General features: G+C 42.4%; 1 protein-coding gene across 6 annotated transcripts in view; it reads left to right on the top strand.

Moving 5' to 3' along the window:
* Window positions 1–20,300, top strand: part of DYNC1I1 (dynein cytoplasmic 1 intermediate chain 1) — a 246,181-nt gene that overhangs the window by 19,100 nt on the left and 206,781 nt on the right. For all 6 annotated transcript variants that reach the window (XM_056857472.1, XM_056857470.1, XM_056857471.1 and 3 more), the window contains exon 3: window positions 4,455–4,569. In XM_056857472.1, the coding sequence (XP_056713450.1) occupies window positions 4,455–4,569 (115 nt within the window). The remainder of the gene's footprint in view (window positions 1–4,454; window positions 4,570–20,300) is intronic.

Genomic DNA, 20,300 nt, shown 5'->3' with positions numbered 1-20,300 from the left:
TAAATGCTAGGATGAAATTCTCCCATCTCCTGTTGTAGCTGTAAATTAAATAATCAGAAAAACTGTCTTTGCGGTTGGCTTTTGGTGTTCTTCAGTAAAGGCATTTTAAGCTTTTAACAATATTTTTATAGTTTATCAGTATAGGAAATCATATAAATACATGCCATGCTCCACTGTTCTTGATGAATCATGTAAGTTTATATGCCAGATTTGCTGTTGATTTGTTTTCAGTTAAAAAACCCCTCTTCATGCTGACAGAGGTTTCTATCATGTTTTTGAATACCTGATTGAATCCAGGTATTACAGATATAAATTTCAGGTCCTAGGGCCAGAGGAGCATAGTCAATAGCAGTCTGAGTTCAAAGCCGAGGTATCAAGAGAGTCCAAGTAAAAATAGCCAAAATGTAATCCAAGAGCCGGGTCCCAGTCCAGTCCAAGTTCATAGGTAAGCCAAGGGTCAGAAGCAGGTAAATGGCGTGCCAAAGAATAGTCAAAGTCCAAGATACACACAGGGGTCCAAGCCGGTAACTCACAGTTAACACGGAGTGAACACACTCGTTGTTCCCACATCAGCCTTGCTGCTAATGCTTGCTTAAATAAGCCTAAGATGACCCAGCTGTTGCTGATTCCTTTGACTCAGCAGTCCTTGCTGGAGGGTTATCATCTTCATTGCAGTCAACTGGCAGGGCTTGCAGTCTAGCACTTCTCCTATGCTGGAGGGGGAGGGTTCTATACCTTTGGCATCGCTGCTTCAGCGGTAGAGGGGGGCTGCTGCTGAGCCAGGTGAATCTTCTGCCCTGGGTGGTTGTAGGCATGGGACATCATCAACTGCCTGTGCCTACTCTGCCTGTTGTGGTTCCTCCCCAATACTGGCAGCAGTTTCCAGATATTCTATTCCTGAGGAAGCCTCAGCAGACTGACCCCAGGCAGATGCTTCAGCAGGCTGACCCATGACAATAAACAAAGTAGTAGAGAGGACAGAGTTCTAGATCTGCATGGAAGACGTGGTTTTAAGTCCCAGTTCAGTGGATGGACACAGTGATGGGGGTGGGGGTGGGGGAATGTGCATATTGGTGCTTCAGACCCAAGTAACACTGTCACTGGACTCACATGGTGGACCTGGACTGTACAACCTCAGAATGTGGGACTTAGGATGTACGGTACAATTGTGAGACTATATTAGGGTTGCCAACCTCCAGGTACTAGCTGGAGATCTCCTGCTATTACAACTGATCTCCAGCCGATAGAGATCTGTTCACCTGGAGAAAATGGCTGCTTTGGCAATTGGACTTCATGGCAATGAAGCCCCATCTCAGGCTCCGGCCCAAACCCCCCCTTCTCAGGCTCTGCCCCCAAAATCTTCCGCCGGTGGTGAAGAGGGACCTGGCAGCTCAAGACAATACAACTTTAAATGCCCAACCATAGATTTTTTTTTCTACATGCAGAAAATAGCATACCATTAAAAAAAGAAAAAAAGATTCTCAGCTTCCCTTCTGTAATAGGAGTGGTATGAATGGAAACTGAATGGGGTTTGAAAAAGAATTTTGCCGGTTGCAATCTTATGCACGTTTATTTGAGATAAACCTTCCTTGCTTTTGCTTGGACTTCCTTTGCACAGAGATTGAGCTGCCTAACTGTTTTGAAATATATGAATAAAAAAAGCTTGTATTTGGCCCTTGTAAGCCTAGATTTAAAACAGAAGTGAGCTGGATATATATATTGATTTTGGTCTAAAGAACATGAAATACACGTATAGCTGTATATTGATTTGAAATGGGATTGGTTATAGGTAAGAACAAAGGTATGTGTGTATTTTTTTTTTTAGTTCTGTTACAACCTGAGCTTTCTACTTCCCCCACCTGCCTCCCCCTTTATGACTGGCTAGCTTGGTTGCTAAGGTAGCAGATTTGCACCTATTGTTCCTCAGCAAAGTAAACGATAATTGCTGTTGCATTTTAGCCTACTGGCTTTGGAACATCTTCTTTTAAGGTTTGACTGACACATTAGTTTATTTGTCCTTGACAATATGCATGAGGTTTTTCATTAAGGGATTTGTACTTCTTTTTATTCAGTCACTTAAGGAAATAGAGATGAGAATTGACAGGGACCGGATATTCATTTTCATGCAAAGTCAAGGAAGCATTAAGTTATTATGTTTCTTTTCTTTCAGATGTCAACATTTGCTGCAGTTTAAAGCACCTGTTATCCCTTTTCTAATAACTGGTTTGCTTTTAACTGACACTTTAATATCATACGTGTATTTCATACAATTATTGGGGAATATGATTTGATACAAGAAATCAACATTGCAAATTATGCTGTGTTTTTCCTCCACTTTTTTTCATTTTACACTTTAATTTCCCCCCCTATTTTATTTCATTTATACCTTGCCTTTCCCCCCAAAGGGGACTGAAAGCAGCTTATATCATTCTCCTCCATTTTATCCTCACAACAACCTTGTGGTAGGTTAGTGTGTGTGTGCCTGGCCCAAGGTCACCTAACAAACTTTCATGGCAGAAGGGGGATTTGAACCTGGTCTCCCAGATCCCACTCTTAACACTTTAACCCCAGCACTCCGGGCAAATAAGAGAGAGAGATTCTCATACAGAATTGTCGGAGGACAAAAGGGTCTATTCTTAACTTACACGGCAGACATGCTTGCTGGTTACATATTACATGCTTCCTAGAGAGCCTTGCAAAGTGTGAAGCGGAGATGTTCATCTCCAAACACACAGTGCCAGGCATTAGACACAGTAGATATGCCCACAGGGTGTGGGGTGGGGCGAGGGGCTGCAATTAGATGCACATCTCAAGTGTGTATCCATTGCATATGGATCTGCTTGTGGTTCCTAGTTTTATTCTGTGCCTGTCATGGCTACATACTTGTTGCAAAAAGTCCACTGACTTATTTGGCAAAAAGCAGAAACTAACGTTTATAAGCTGAACAGGGTAAGTGGGCCCGATAATTAGCAAATCCATGAACGAAAATTATATATCAATAGCAGTTATTTGAAGTGGGTATCAGCATCTCATAAATAAAAATAACCTATGATTATATAATAAACTAATAATACATTTGTGTTGCTATAGTTTATTAAGCAATTAACAGGTAGTGATTTTGGTTTATTAATGATGCTAAAGATGAGTTATGATGCTAAAGATGATAATTATCAAATATTTTGATTTAAGCATATGAGATCAATTTTATGAAGAGCAGTAATCTCAGTGTAATTCATTTTATTTGCCTGTTTTTCTATTTTCTGTATTTTCTATTCTTTTTGTATTAATGTCTTTGTATTTGGTGTGTTTTTATATCTTTTTTGCTGATTATTATATTATAAAATTAAAAATAAATAAAATAAATAAAAATAAATAAACTCTTGTTGAGGCCAAAATATGTAAGCAGTTTTAGACCACTTCCACCAAAACTGTCAGAAATAACCATTTTGCGGGCATAGACTGTTCATCCTTTGCTCAGACATGACTGAATATGCTCTGTGGGATGAAAGGAAGGGGATGAAAGGAAGGGGATACCTAGACCAAAATTTTATTTACAGTGATTGATAGGTTTTGGAGAACTCAAAAGTAGGTATTACTGGAAAAATAATCTCCAGGTTTTCCCCAGCATCTGGTAATCTGATATAAAGTGCCTCTAAACAAGAGTTTATTTAGCTATGATGCGTAATAGCAATTTACAAATTGACGGCCTTTAAAGAATTGTTTCTGTGTGGGGGGATCAGATCAGTGGAACCCTAACCTCCCCCATCTTGATACTTACAAACTCTTAGGCAATTGAGTAGGAACTGTCTCCTTCCTCGTCTCCCCACCCCCTTTTTCTGCCTTGAACTACCCCTTTAACCCCTGGAGGTCAATGAGGATCCTCAATAAGCAACTTCTGTTTTTTCCCCTTGTTTTTAACATTTACAACTCCCCTTTTCTGCATAGCTCCCAAGATATCTTGTCTGCAATATGGAATCATGGAAGCAGGGAGGGGGGTTGGTGACAATTTGGAAATTCCACCCACCCTAATCTTCTGGAATCTATAAATTTTTAGGGGCTTGAGCAGGGCAATTTCCTCGTCCTCCATTTCCCTTTTGACTGTCAACTGTTAACATTTTATGTCTCCTGGAACATATACAATCTCAGTTTTGACATTGGGGGCGTCGGGGGGGGGAATAATTTACAAAGTCACATAAATCTGCACAGCTGTGGACTCCTGTGAGTATGTAACCCTTTCCTTCTCTTTGGGTTGACTCATTTTGTTACTTTCATGATCAGCACAGGAAACGGCTCCTTTACTGTTAGATATTATTGTCATCCTCCAGTGGTCATCTCAGAATACCCATATCAGTGCCATATTTATCAAAAGATAGTGGTGTGTCCTGGAAAACTACGGTAGTTCTGTAACTTAGCCTTGCTACTTTTTCTCAGGCTGTTCATTGTTGTTATTTCAGGCAGATTTTCAGCAAAAGAAAGAGCCAACTCAGGAAGATTCAGATCTGGACCGCAAGAGAAGAGAGACAGAAGCTTTACTGCAGAGCATCGGTATTTCACCTGAACCACCTCTAGGTACTACTCAGATAAACTCACTCAAGACATTAAGATGCATGCAGTCTTCTGACTATAGCATGCTTTGCCGTCCTTGTTTCAGTGACGTTAGTTACATTTCACCCATATAACCAGTTCATAGTTTGCTAATGTCAGCTGTGTCAGTCATTTTCATATCTCTCATCTTAAAATTGCCTTTCCATGGCTAAATCAGTATTATCTTTCACTGCTCTTATTCCATCCATTTTGAAATAGATTTGATTTCACTTCATTAATTCCAACATTTTCATTCACATAATAGTTTCATTTTGAAAAGAGGTTCTTTTATTATACTTTAAAGAAAATTATGTTACTAAAAAGACACTAGAAAAGAAATATAAATTTAGTTGTCAGTTTGTTTGTATATATTCTTTACTCCCCTCTTATATTTTTCACTCTATTTTCACTCCATCCCAATTTTGCGTAGTCCTGGAAAAATTGTGTTTTGTTTCTTGCTTCTTTTATGTTAGGTGTGTTGAATATAATGTGTTGACCATATTGTTAAGAAATAGTTGGGTTTCTATCTTTTCTTTACATATTAATGAATTAAGTTTTGTTTCTTTTATAAACAAACATAACAACATAGCAACATACAAACATACACAAATCATACTGTAGTCTACATGGAGCTTACTTTTTTTCTTTTTGAAATTTCATCTTAATACTCAGCCTCTTTAAATTACTATGGTCTGTATTCTCATAAGTTTTCATATCCAGTAATATTTTTATTGTAAATCCATACATAACCTTATTTTTATTCTATTTTTACTTTAATTCTAATTAGCTATATAATTTAATAAAATATTCAGTTTTTCTTGAAATTCTGACATTGGTCGATTTTTTTTTATCAAATAAGTTAATTTGACCATGGTGGCATATTGGTTTAACTTATTCTTCCATTCAGTTAAATCTGGGTAATTCTCTGCCTTCCATTTTACCACATATATTACTTTTGCCGCCATCACCATATATTTGAATAATTCACTATATGTATTTTTGAAATATTGCTTGGCAAAATATTTAATAGCATACTTTTCAGATCTAATGCAAACCTAAGTTTTAATATCTTTTGTATTTCATCACATATCGTTATGCAAAATTTTCTTCAAGATAGTTTGGTTTCTTTTTTCACCTTCCCTTCCATTTCAGTTCTTCTTTCTTATCCTTGTCTTTTTTGGTGCAATCCTATGGGCACTTTCCTGGGAGTAAGCCCCATTGAGTAGACCTGAGTAGGATTCTGAGTAGACTTGCTTAGGATTGATCTGTTTGTGTTTAATTACGGAGAAGAGCCAAAAAAACATAAGCAAAGGAATCAGGTGAGCATGTATGCTTGCTCATTCTTAATTTTTTATATGCACAGTCCTCAATAGTAAATGAGGGTTATCTAATATTCCCATGTTGCATAAATTAATCTATATTTTAATTCAAATCCACCTTTTGAATCCAAGAACACAAAACATTCAATTATGGCTACCCACTGTAAACCATTGTGAAATTATTTCAGCAGCTATATGCCATTTCCAAGCTCACATGGGAAGGGCTGTGGCTCAGTGAGTAATCTACTTTGCATGCAGAAGGCCCCAGGTTCAATGCCTTCACTTATAACAGGGGTGGGGAACCTTTTTTCTGCCAAGGGCCATTTGGATAGTTATAACATCATTCACGGGCCATACAAAATTATCAACTTAAAAATTAGCCTGCTATATTTGGTCAAACATTTAGCCAAGAGGAACGACTGGAGACAGCGCCAAGTGTCTGCCCTCATAGAGCGACTCGCTTTTGAAGTCTGCTGTCCCCAGCTGGGCCCAAGAGATTCAGGCAGGGCAGCAAACACAAGATGGAGTGAGCGACAAGCTGCTCGGGGCTTGTAGGCGAAGGAGCCAGGTCAAGTAACGCCCCAATCTGGCACTTTCCTGACCTACGTGTCTTTTGCAGGACTTAGAGGGGAAAGAACCAGAAGGGAGAGGGAGTACTGACAAAGTCCCAAGCAGGCAGCTGCCCAGATGACCCCCCATGCAGACAAGCAGGCAGGCATCCAACCGGTGGCGCACTTGCCCAACTGGTAGCACAGGATGGTCTGTTGCACCAGCCGGGCGTAGCCGTCTAGCCTCACACCCGCGTTGCTCCTGCTCTGCATTGTCAGGGCCAGATTCTACAGCTGGCTCCTGCTACCAACGCCTGCAGGAATGAAATGAGGACACACTGGCTAAGAACTCACCCCCGCGCATTCTGGCCCTGCCCCCTTTAATCCCGCCATTGTTGCCACTTCTGCCCCTAGCCCTATTGTAGTACAGAGGGAATTCGTTTCTCCATGGCCCAGGTGGGAAAGGGTTAACACAGTTTCTTGGGCGGTCCTAGCAGCTAATGATTCTTCTGCAAGTGGGAAAGAAGGTTCATTTTCTCGGCAAAACAAACTCACATCTGTCATGAATAGAGGCTATTCCTGTCCGCGGGAGGGTGCGGATCGCCAGTCTTAGATCCTTCTGAGCTAGAGGTCTGCCAGGAACCACGAAGGGCCAGACCAAATGATTTCGCGGGCCTTATACGGCCCCCGGGCCTGACATTCCCCACCCCTGACTTAAAAGGATGAGTAGGTGATGCAAAAGATCTCTACCTGAGACCCTGGAGAGCCAGTGCCAGTCAGAGCAGACAATAAATACTGACCCTGATAGACCAGTGGCAGTATAAGGCAGCTTCATGTATTCATATATACCATTTGGAATTTTTAAAAATAGATATGCAATGCAAAAAAAATCATGCTTTTTTCTGTCACAAAATTAATAGTTTGATAGTCTGAAACATGGTAGCAGCAGAGAGATTCTCAAGGCAAATTGATTCTTTAAAGGTTTCACGCACATTAGGGATAAATACAACAACAACAACAAGAAGATCAAAACAGATTTAGGGAAATTCAGATAAAGGCATCATTAACTGTGGAGGACAGTGTTTTATCCTTAAGGTGTGTGAAATCCTTACATTTTTTTTCATTTGCCTTCAGAAGCTAAAGCAAGTTAAAGAGTCTGTATGAAAGAGTCCTGAGATCAAATGCAAGGCTTTTAAGCAATGGTGCCACACCTCTGCTTACACCACAATCAAAGCTCAACACCTACTGATACAGCTAAAGCCAAAGAAGCTAAATGAATGATAAACATGTTGCCTATCACTTCTCACCTGCTGCTGACCAAAAGCAGTCATGAGAAATGGATGCCTTTTGCAGTCTCAATTCGTTTTGGTGATAGTTCCTAGTGGGAATATATTGAATGCATTTGACCTCACACCACAACACTTAGGATATTTGGTAAAACACTTAACACATTTACTTTGTCAAAGGTTTACTTTAGTAAGCCAAACTTTAAATGTTAATGTATAGACTGTATATGATTTTTTGGTGCGCAAAAATATTTTGCAATGGAACTGTTTCCGTTTCTTATTGCTGTTGTACTTCCAGGTGCTAATCTAGAGAAAAATGATAATAGAATTCTGTAGTAGTTGGTCTGCAACAGTTGGTCTGCATTTGAGCTTGAAACAGGAAGATATCCTGTTTCCATAATGGCTTGATCCCTGGTCTGAAGACTGTTTTATTTTTAGTTAGTTACACTTGTTGAGGCTTCATCAATTTCTCCTTTACACAGTGTAAAATTCTTATTCACCCTCTGCACTGGATGGGTTCCATGGGCCTAACCAACAAATGCTTATCAAGCCTTCTAAAAAGCTTATCCGACGATTTATAGATAAGAAAGTGAAGTTAAAAGGTATCCAGTGACCATCCTGTGGAAGTCTTTGTACTTAACAAATCTTTACAGCGTCATAAATAGGACGTCTTCCCTCATTGACCCTTGTGATGAGATGTGCACATCATGGGTAATGGAGATACAAAATTCTCCTTTGAATAATATGAAGATATGAGGGTAACCAGAAGTCTGAACTTTGGAGTTCCTGGCTCCTTAGATCCATGTCATGTCTCCCTGCATCAGAAGGTTAAAGGATGGAGCTGGGTGGCAGAGTTTGCAGGCTATATCTGAAGCATAAATTTGAAGCATGAATATATGGTAGTAGTAAAATAGTAGTAAAAGGGTACACTATGAATACTAATGAGGGGGCGTGGCCACACTCATGAATATTCATGAGTGTGATCACACCCCCTCCACGTCACAGGAAGTGGCGTTAGATGGCCGCACCCACCACCGGAAGTGGGTACACTCATGAATATTCATGAGTGTGACCACACCCCCTCCACATCACAGGAAGTGACATTAGATGGTCACACCGACCACCAGAAGTGGGTATACTATGAATACTAATGAACTAATTTGTATATTTAATGAATATTTATGAGGTCGCCGGAAGTGATGTGAAATAGCCACTCCCACACTGCCACGTCACCGGATGTGATGTGCACACATACATATGCGGCCCCACCCCACACAGCAGCGGAAGTGAGGTTGCCAGGCCATACCCCCCTCCCACAGCAACACCAGAAGTGAACTTACCAGGCCGCTCTCTTCAATGTAAATGGATGGTCTTTCTCTAGCACCACCCACCTCTGCAGCATGGAACTTCCTCCAGCGCTTCTCCGCCCCGGAAAGGGGCTATCCACCAGTGGGAAGGGTTGTAGGCCACCATGTGACCACATCTAGCAACATGCCCCACCCCTTGACCAATAGTAAAGGGGCAGGGGCCCACTCCGCCCCCTGCTCCACCCACTCCCCAACCCAGGGGTGGTTTAAAGGAAAGAAGCCATTTCTGTTAGCAGACACGTGCTCACACTCTTGGGGAGAACATGGAAACGCCAGGCCAGCATCTCGAATTGTTCAGCCCTCCACCCATGGTGAGACCAAGTTCTAAAAGACTTTATCTCAGTGGGTCTGATGCAGAAGATTTTGTGCCTAAGAAACTCCAGTTTTCCTCGACGGAGCTTGATGATGAGAAGCGAACTAGTTTCACCAATGGGGCAGGAGAAGACACCATTCCACAGCCTGAAATGGAAGATTCTCAGATGTTAGCTACTGTAGAAGAATTGTGTCCAGATTCCCAGCCTTTGTTTCCATCATGGATTTCCCAAGCACAGGTAATTTAAGAGAGAGATGGAGGAGTGGTGGTGGTGGCAGGAGGCAGAGATTTCACTCAAGAGAGCTTTTGAGTGAAAAATACGCTATTTATTTTGTAGGAACCCATAGTAATTAGTTCCAGTATTGAATCAATGCCTGAAATTGAAGATTTCCAATTGCCTGAAGTCCTACCAGAATTGTGCCCAGATGCCCAACCTTTATTTTCATCACCATGGCTCTCCCAAACACAGGTAATTTAAGAGAGAGAGAGAGAGAGAGAGAGAGAGAGAGGGTAAGGGTGTGGGGTGGTGGCCCAGAGCTTTGGGGTAAAATATGCTATTTATTTTGTAGGAACCCAGTAATGCAGCAGCAGCAGCAGCAGCAGACATGGTTCCACTGCCTGAAATTGAAGACTATTTGATGCTTCAAGCTCTAGCAGAAGTGTGCCCAGAGCCCCAGGACCTGATTTCAACAGAGAGCCGCCAGACACAGGTAATTTAAAAGAGAGAGAGATGGAAAGGGGGGGGCCAGATCTGTATACAGTACAAGCTATGTAGAGAGCTTTTGAGTAATACATGCTTTTTCAGGACCCAACTACCAGTACATCTGAATCTTCAGAAAAACGGACCAACGCTATTCCAGCAAAGAGCATTCCTCCACCGGGATCAGCTGTGGCTATTGGGATGACTCAGGTTGAGAGACTGGTGTCCATGAAAAGCTATTTACGTTTGCAAATGGATGAGACTATAGACTTTATTCTGCCTCAGAAACGCAAAGAGGCCATGAAGAGCATTATCAGAGCCACAGTATATGGGGTTTTGAAACACTGTATTAAAGAATTTTTGTATGAATCTTGTGATGGATGTGTCCAGCAACAGCCAGGGCAAGAAGCGCATGATTGTCTGACTTGGTCGGTGAAAATGGTTGATCAGAAAGTAAAATTTGTCTGTGATGAAATATGCACTTCTCCTATTATCCTGCTTGTAACATCATTAGCTTATTGTTTTCAAGGGCTCATCTTTACACAGGAAAATATGGACCAAATTTTCAATTTGTTAAATAGAGTAGAAGATGCATTAGATTCCCAGAGGACTCTTAAAATGATTTTGAAAGAGAGTGATAAAAGAATGTTACAACATGTTCAAGGCTATATTAATGATAAACATTATAAGTCCTTTTTTATCAACCGGCAAAAATAAAATAAAATGTGCAATGTTACATGTAATTTTTTTGGGGGGGGGGGAGATTGCAATGTCTTTTGGTTTTCTGTAAAAAAAAAACTTTAAATAAAGGAATCATGATGATGACATTCAGTGCTGTTTTTGCCCAGACATGACCCATTGGGGGGGTATGTAGTGAATTTAAAAAGGGGAAGTCACCATTTTTCAGCCGGCCATGTGCTTGTAAGGGGGGTGGGGGGGTGGGGGGGAGGGGAGGCCAGCACGATGATGCATACCCACCATATGAGGGAGATTGGGGTGGATGGGGAGTCACCATTTTTCAGCAGGCCATGTGCTTGTAAGTCAGGGGGGAGGCCAGCACGATGATGCATACCCACCATATGAGGGAGATTGGGGCTGGGGGTGGGGGGAGTCACCATTTTTCAGCAGGCCATGTGCTTGTAGAGAGGGGTGTGTGTGGGTATGTCACCATTTTTCAGCAGGCCGTGTGCTTGTACAGAGAGAGGGTGGGGTGGGGGTGTGCCAGCATGATGCCACTATAATAGGGAGGGAGATGGGGGATATAGTTAATTTAACAAAAAAATGGGGAACTTACCATGTGCTTGTACAGAGAGAGAGATGCATCCATAATGGAAGAAGGAGGGGGAGTGGTGGTGAAGGGTACTTTGTATGCATGTTTCATTGGCTGCAACGCACCATGTGATTACAGTAGCCAACCATAAAGCCTCTTTAAAAGCACACAAAAGACTGGCCAGAAAGTGTCACATGATTAAATTACCCAATCAGGCGTCTTTAAAGCACAGAAGAGGCAGCAATTTAAAAAGATTGGTCAGAATGCACCATGTGATTAAATCAACCAATCATGAAGCTGCCAGCTGCTTGGGAAGGATTAGTATGGGTGTAGCATAGTCCATTTGGAAAGCACATGTTCAGGAAGCTGGAGGAGGACCGAGCTCTTATGCTTGTAAGTAACTCAGACATTTTTTTTGCTTTATTGGGACTAAAATGTTAGATATTTGGAAGCCTGTAATATAGAACTAGTGTGGTTTTAAATATTCCATTGAAAGAATGGCAGCTTTGTCGCATTTTCACAAAGCAGGACAGACTTTGTTTTTGTAATGGGTAGTTGGGAATTGGGGACTAGCCTGGTTTTTAAAATATTTGTTTTTCAATTATAGAGGGAAAACTAAATAATGCTATGGCTGAAGGAAAGCCTGCAAAACAACCAGGTATCTTTTGTGTACTTTCTTACTCTGCAGTTTGAAGAGAGTTTGCATGTTAACAGAAACATTTTGTGGAGGGGCAAGGGGGGGGGAGGAAGGAGAGACATGCCCAGGCATGTTCCAGCGTGTCCAGGCCTGTTCCATTGAAAGAAGGATGATGTAGTTATTTTAAATGGGAAATTTATTTTTATTCTGTTTGTTTCTATAGAGCAAGTCAGTCCTGAAAGAGCTTCTGGCTTCCTACATCAGAGCCCTGGTCCAAGCCCACAACCTGGAACTTCGGGGGTCTCTTGCAAATCTACTGGCAAACCCACAAAGCATTACAAATATCAGCAGAAAAAAATAAACATTATGGCTGCAGGTATCTTTTAGATCTATTTCTTTGCTTTGCAGTTTGAAGAGAGTTTGCATGTTAACAGAAACATTTTGTGGAGGGGTGAGGGGGGAGGAAGGAGAGACATGCCCAGGCATGTTCCAGCGTGTCCAGGCCTGTTCCATTGAAAGAAGGGTGATGTAGTTATTTTAAATGGGAAATTTATTTTTATTCTGTTTGTTTCTATAGAGCAAGTCAGTCCTGAAAGAGCTTTTGGCTTCATACAACAGAGCCCTGGTCCAAGCCCACAGCCTGGAACTTCGGGGGTCTCTTGCGAATCTACTGGCAAACCCACAAATCCCCACAAGCAGCCGCAGACCTGCATGAAAGGAGCATCAAAACCTCTCAAGGCGAAAGCATGCAGTAAATCAAAAACACAACACAGAGACACTATGGGCTATAAACGCAAACAAAAGGGATATGTTTCTGCACCACCCAGAAAGAAACAGAAAATGGACAATACTAACCTGATTGCTGCTGTGAATGCCATATGTGAAAGTTTAAAAGCGCAGATGGTAGCAGTGCTTCAGAACTTTGTAAATCCTATGGTGGTCAGGCAAAGGGGGGCAGGGCGGGTCAGCAGGCATTGGCATGCACAACAAAGGAAAACCAAGCGTTTAAAACTGAAAAAGTTATGGCAAAGAGTTATTAAAAAACGTCTAAATAATGCTAAAATGGTTAAATCACGGCAAAAAAGAAGTGAATCTCTCTTAAAGTTCCTTAGCAAGGTTAAAAAGTCTAAGAGACCAAAAGAGAGTGCGGCTGATGGCCAACCCCTCCGCACAGAGGGAGATCCCTTAGCCGCTCCCATTTTGGCAAATAACACCGTTGTGCAACAGATATGTGATTCCCCTGGAGAGGGACCATCCACAGCCCTTTTGGCAAATAACACCACGGTGCCCCCTTTATATGGTTCCTCTGAAGAAACCCCCTTAGATCTGCCCCCGCAAGAATCGCCCCCTTCCCCCAATCTGCCAAATGTTTACCTAGAAAGGGAAGACAGTTGGGAGCGGCAATTGCAGCGCCTGCCAATGGATCAATATGTAGAAATGTTCAGGTTTGTGAACTTGGAACAGGTGGCCCATCCTTTGCAAGCACAGGAGGCTATTCGCCAGTCTCTTCAGGGGCTTCTTAATGACTTGAGGAGTAGAGTCCACGAGGGTGATTTAGTCCAGCTCCACCTCCAGGGAGGTGGTTGACCCTCTTCGTTCTGTGAGGAAGTCCGTGGGGGATTTCTCTGCAGATGATTTTATTAACCAGATGTCAAACCTTATGCAGAGTAATGCAGAAATCCATCTTCATGGGTCCCTTCGTTTAGTTATGACAGTTATCAGAAACAGAGGTGGGCGGGCAAGGAGAGTTATAGGCAGTATCCTCTACAGTGCAGTCATTTCTAAGAAAAAGCACTACTTATTAGATCCAAATAATGCCACTAATAACTGGTGCTTTGGGATAAGTCTCTTGGGAGTCATGTCAAAGGAGTTGGTTACCATCCCAGAACTAGCAGAAAGTGCTCGCTGACTGTATAGGGAACTGGGGTTTTCTGATGAGCAGAAAATATTACTATCTGACGTGGTCACATTTGAAAAACATTTAAAGGTTAATATAGGTGTGGTGATCAATGAAGGGAAAGGCTGGGAAATCTCTAGAAGCGGTCCACCAGTCTACCCCCAAACTCACTTCGTCCTCCTGTACGATAATCATTTCTATGGCATAAAAAATATTAAGGCATTTTTTGGCCAAAGAAATTATTGCACAGTCTGCGGCAATGTTTATAGCCATTCACATTCCTGCCGGTATAGATGCCGCTTATGCTTGGCCCCCCAGTGCGATCTGCAGCCGCCGGAGGAGAGGTGCCCTAATTGCAAATTATACTGTAAATCCAGAGCCTGCTTAGAAAGGCACAGGTCTCTGGCAAGCAGCTGCAAAACTAAAATCTATTGCCATTCATGTCATGGTTATGCTCCAAAGAATCACACATGCAGGGTTCGGTGGTGGAAGCAGTGTAAGGAGCCCGTTGGCGAAATTAAGAGCCATCGCTGCTTTATGCTGCCTCTTAAAGAGAGTGAAATAACAGAAAAATATATCTTTTATGATTTTGAATGTACGCAAGAAACAGGCGTACATATACCAAATTATATTTTTGCAGTGGTGGTGGCTGAATGTGATACCTATGAGTTCAAAGGAACCCAGTGTGTTTCAAATTTTGTTAAAAAATTCATTGACAAAAAATTCCAGGGGTACACTTTTCTAGGTCATAATGCAAAAGGATACGACAGTTACTTTATCATTAGACAACTTCTGGTTGAAAAGGTAGATGTAAACCTCCTTACACAGGGTGGAAAACTGATGTGTGTTACTGTTAAAAAGCTGAAAATCAGGTTTCTGGACAGTTTAAACTTTTTGCCTATGAAGCTGGCCAAATTACCACAGGCCATAGGCTTTGATGGCTGCAAGGGCTTCTTTCCCCATTCCTTTAATATGGCAGCAAATTATAACTATGTTGGGCCGATGCCTAGGGCGGAATATTATGGCGTTGGTCATATGATGCAGGGGGAGAGAAGTGAGTTTCTTTCCTGGTACCAGGAGAATGAAGGCCGTGTTTTTAACCTCCAAAAAGATCTGGCCTACTATTGCCAACAGGATGTTAAAATCCTGAGAAAGGCCTGTCTCCTGTATAGGAAAGAGATTATTTCCATGGCTGGAATCGATCCTTTTAATCATATAACTCTTGCAGGGGTGTGCATGGCCATGTTTAGATTCATGTTTTTAAAACCAGATACAATTGCGCTGTTGCCACATGACCATTACCATAGGCAAACAAAGAGGTTTTCAACCCCCTCTATACAATGGCTAATGTGTTTTGAATACAAAGAAGGCATTGAGATACAGCACGCCTTGAAAGGCGGGGAGTTAATAATAGGTTCTTATTTTCTGGACGGATACGCAGTGATTGGAGGCCGCCCTACAGCCTTTGAATTCAATGGGTGCTTCTTCCATGGCTGCCCAACCTGCTATAGTGCCACTAAAAGGAACCCGCTGACAGATTCTACCTTTGGTGAGCTGTACTATCGAACACAAATGAAAGAGAGTTATTTGAAAAATCAGGGGTTTGCAGTTAGGGCTCTGTGGGAACATGAGTGGCGGGAGATGGTGGAGGCGGACAGGGATCTTGGTGCTTTTCTAAGCGAGAAGAAATTCCCTTCACCTCTGATCCCCAGAGATGCTCTCTTTGGGGGACGGACAAATGCCATCTGCTTGTATTACAAGGTAAAGGCAGGTGAAAAAATAAATTATTACGATTTCACAAGCCTCTATCCATTCGTTAACAAAACAAAGAAATACCCAATTGGGCACCCCACAATTATTTATAAGGACTTTGCCCCACTATCTGAATATTTTGGCATAGCCAAAGTTAAGGTCCTACCGCCTTGGGGCCTCTTTTTCCCTGTTCTACCCCTTAAGGCAGGGGGCAAACTTCTGTTCCCCCTGTGTCGTACATGCGCAGAAGGTAAACCGAAAGGGCCGTGTGTGCATTCAGAAGAGGAAAGGGCTCTAGAAGGGACATGGTGTACTATTGAGCTGGTGAAAGCTCTAGAGAAGGGCTACAAGGTTATGTCTATTAGTGAGGTGTGGCATTTTGAAAAAAGCTCTGAAGACCTGTTTTCAGAATATATTAAAATGCACCTTCGACAAAAACAGGAAGCTTCTGGCTACCCCAACTGGTGTACAGATGATGAAAAGAAGGCAAAATATATTACCAATTACCTAGAGAAAGAAGAAATTCAATTGCGTGCTGAACACATAGCTGTGAACCCCGCAAAGCGGCAAATTGCAAAATTATTTTTAAACTCTTTGTGGGGCAAGTTTGGCCAGCTCACAAACTTGGTGAATACAGACATAGTGAAGGATGCGACAAAACTTTTAGAATATGCCTTTTCTCCTGCATATGAAGTTTCAGGGTTTGATGTAATTGATGATGAGACCGCAAGTGTGTCCTGGAAGCACTCAAAGGATTCAGTAACTTTAACAGGCAATACAAATGTACTGATTGCCTGTTTTACAACCGCTAATGCCCGGCTATGCCTTTATGAAGTGCTAGACAAGCTGCAAGATCGTTGTTTGTACCATGATACAGATTCGGTGATATTTGTAAGTAAGGACGGGGACTGGAATCCGCCTCTGGGGGACTATTTAGGTGACCTCACAAGTGAAATCCCACCAGATGAACACATCACCGAGTTCACATCAACTGCCCCCAAAACGTACGGGTACCGGTTAGCAGGGGGAAAGGTGTGTATGAAGGCTAAGGGCATCACGCTCAATGTATCAAATTCTGAAAAAATCAACTTTGACACATTGAAGGACCTGGTCCTAGATTACGGCTCAGAGGCCGAGACTCTGCCTAAAGAGATCCAAGTCCAGCAGCCCCTCATTAAAAGAGACAAAAAACAGTGGCTCATTGAGACAGGGCCGCTTAAGAAAACATTGAAAGTTGTTTATGATAAGAGGGTTCTTGTGGACAATTACAAAACCTTGCCATACGGTTTTTAGGATGGATGTGCAATGGAAACATCCATTTTCCGCATTAGTGGCAGGGCCAAGTAACTGCGGGAAGAGTTTCTTTGTAAAAAATATTTTGGACAATGCCCCGCATGTGCTTTCTGTCATTCCTGAAAATCTTGTGTGGTGTTACAGTTGCTGGCAGAATCTGTATGATGACATCCTCTGTAAATATCCCTTTGTAAAGTTTGTTGAAGGACTGCCTGAAACACTTAATGATGATCAACTGTTCCCCACTAATAAAGTAAATATGATCATCGTGGATGATTTGATGGATTCTGCTTGTGAAAACGCTGAAATTGAGAAAGCCTTTACCAAATACGTGCATCATCAGAACCTGAGCATTTTATTTATTACTCAGAATATTTTCTTTCGTGGAAAAAGCAACCGCACCATCAGCTTAAATACCAAATATCTGGTGCTGTTTAAGAACCCCAGGGACAAATTACAGATTGCCACGTTGGCACGCCAAATGTACCCAGGGAAGTCACAGTTCTTTTGAAGGCTTTTGAGGATGCCACCCAAAAACCATATGGGTATCTGGTTGTGGACTTAAATTCCTCCACGCCAGATTCTTACAGATTAAGAGCAGGTCTTCCCCCCCCCCCCGAATGGCCTGTGGCGTATGTGTTAAAAACAAAACAGATGACCACTGGTTACAAAAGGAAACAGCCAACCCACTAAACACTCTGTTAACCCTAAATCCTCCAAAAGGGCAACATGTCCCGCTGTGTAAAGAGAAATTTGGAGCTCCTAAAACTACTTATCAAGGCCTCCCCACAACAGAGGAAGGCCATTCTCTGCGCAGCTTCAGATGATCTTGTTGCGGCTATCTCAGAAATTGTGCTCAATACTCTAAAAGGCAACATCCCCCTATCTCAGCGTCAGGTTTGTGTGCTGCGGAAAAGACGCCATTTTATTAAAAACCTGAGTGACAAAAAAGTATCTCTGAAAAAGAAGAAGCGACTTGTAAAGCAGTCTGGGGGGTTTATTGCGCCTCTGTTAAGCTTTGCTATACCCCTCTTAACTGGCCTTTTAACAAGCCAGTAATGGCATATGCTGAAAAAATGTACTTGGTTCCTAGCCATCAGCTAGAACAAATAAGGAATCCTGTTCCCCCTAAGGAGGAAAGCATCAGAGCCACCACAATGCAGGCCTTGGATACTGAAATGAAGGGGGTTCTCCAAAGACGTGACTTAACAGAATATGACCGGGTCAAGCATTTTGAGGCCCTGCTGCAAAAATGTTTAGCTCATGTGAAGCTGAGGGAAAATGAAAAATCTAAATTGAGCCTGTTTCTGTCACAGCCCGAGACGGCCTCTGTAGAAAGCCCTGTGAGTTCTGATGAAGTCTACCAAGAAATAGTGGACACCATGCCTGCTAGAGATAGGAGCCGTGCAAAGCTGTTATTAAACAAAATGAAACAGAACAAAAGTGTTTCTTCTTGGGATGACCGTGGAACTTTTGTATATAGAGGAGAAAGTATTAAAGGCTCTCATATTATGGATTTGGTGAAGGGGATTACTCAAACGAATGCCATGCCCAGCCATCGCCTGCCTAAAGGTTGGAATGTTTTCATGAAGTCCTTGGCTGAGCTGAATGTACCCGCTTCTGTTGTGGGCAACCCAGCTAATCGCCAAACTTTGGAGCAGCTGAAAAACCCTACCCCCGTTACAGAGACCCGTCCCCTTTCTCGCAGAGCCTCTAAAAAACAACAAGCTACCACGGCACCCCCCTGGATCAGCTTCTAATTCTGTAAAAAATAAAGTGGATATTTTTTTTAGAAAACTGATTGTGTGTGTGTGTTTTTAAAAAATAACAACAGGCAAAAGGTTATATTTTAACCCCACAGGGGGGCACTTTTATTTAAATACAATGTTGTTGTTGTGAAACTCACTGCAGGTTACACATGCCTGGGCTTGCTCAAAGAAGTTGGGGGCAAGTCTGGGCTTGCCCTTCTTGTTTTTTACAAATTGCTCCACCATTAAATCATTCTGTGCTAAATCATCAGAATACAGCTCTTGAATCTGTTTAAAAGATAGTCCCTTACTGCGCAGCTGCAGAAAAAATATGCAATGATATCCACAGACCACAGAGTCAGATGCTTGCAATTGGCAGGGCTGGAATACAGTCTCTCTGGTGTTTTTTCTCAAAAACCTCACAATGGTTTTGGGAAACAAAGGGGAGTCTGGAGGGTGCCCATAAGAGTCAAAGAACTCGCCGTGTCTATCCTCTGTCAAGTATATGGCTAGCCAGTGTTCCCCAGGGCGGTTGTGGGGGTGGGTATTCACAACTAGTCCTGCTGGTCTTTGCTGTAATCTCTGTTTGGGGAGCCAGTCGCTTGGAAACACACCCATAAAAGTCTTTTTGGTGTAGGGATTTGTAGATAGCACAGACATTAGCTGCAATGTGTCCATGTTACATATAGTCAAATAAAACATTTCGCCTATGATTTATCTCTATAACGTTGTCAAAAACACCATAGACAATCATGTTGACGGTGTGCGGCAATGCTCTAGCAAAGTGTACTTCAGCCCGCAGGTTCCCTGTTTTAATCAAGGAATAGTGGTCTGCACATTCCTGATCTGGTGAAAGGTCAAAAGCAAGCAGCGTGTAGCCCTGGGCAAACTCCTCACGGTAAACTAACAAAGATCTGTCTTTCATATGTTTACCAGCTGCCTCAACGAGATGCATGTATTCCCTCACGCAGTTTCCCGATGCAAAGTCCGGTTGCAGAGGCTTAGCAGGTACCTGTTCGCCATCCATGTAGAGAGCCACAAAATTGATGTCGTAGTGTTTAAAGTTAAATGGATTTTTATTATGGGCCCCGCTGAAGGCATCGTTATCCAACAGTCCAATAACTAACAGCTTGGGCAATTGTCCCAAAAACGAATTCTCCTGGTTGCTGACACGGCTTCCAGCAGGGATGCTAAACACCTTCATGCCAACGCGATCCACAGGGTATTTGGCATTAGCTGTAAAGAGCGCCTCTGCGTGGTCTAAACGGACACCAGGGGCTACTCTTACTTTCTTTACAAAAAGGGAAGCCGCCATGATTTGTACTTTGCAGCCCCTGTTCGGACCATCTGTCATGAGGCAAAAGGCATCTTTGCTACGTGTCAGTTTAATCTTAACATCAACTCTATTTAGCAGCAGCTTTTCTCGAAAAAATAGGTCGCTGTGAAGGCGTCCCAGCAAATCTATTTTTCTGCTTTCGGCTGTGAAGGTGGCTCTTTTAATAAACCCTTCATTATTTCCAGGCAGGTCTGTTGACTCATGTCCTCCAGGCGTGTCTTTGTAAAACAGACCGCAGAGAACTGTGTGG

The sequence above is a fragment of the Euleptes europaea genome, chromosome 11 (assembly GCF_029931775.1).
Source record: "Euleptes europaea isolate rEulEur1 chromosome 11, rEulEur1.hap1, whole genome shotgun sequence".
Lineage (NCBI taxonomy): Eukaryota > Metazoa > Chordata > Lepidosauria > Squamata > Sphaerodactylidae > Euleptes > Euleptes europaea.
The sequence above is the reverse complement of the archived record's forward strand: the minus strand, read 5'-3'. Positions and strand labels throughout refer to the sequence as shown.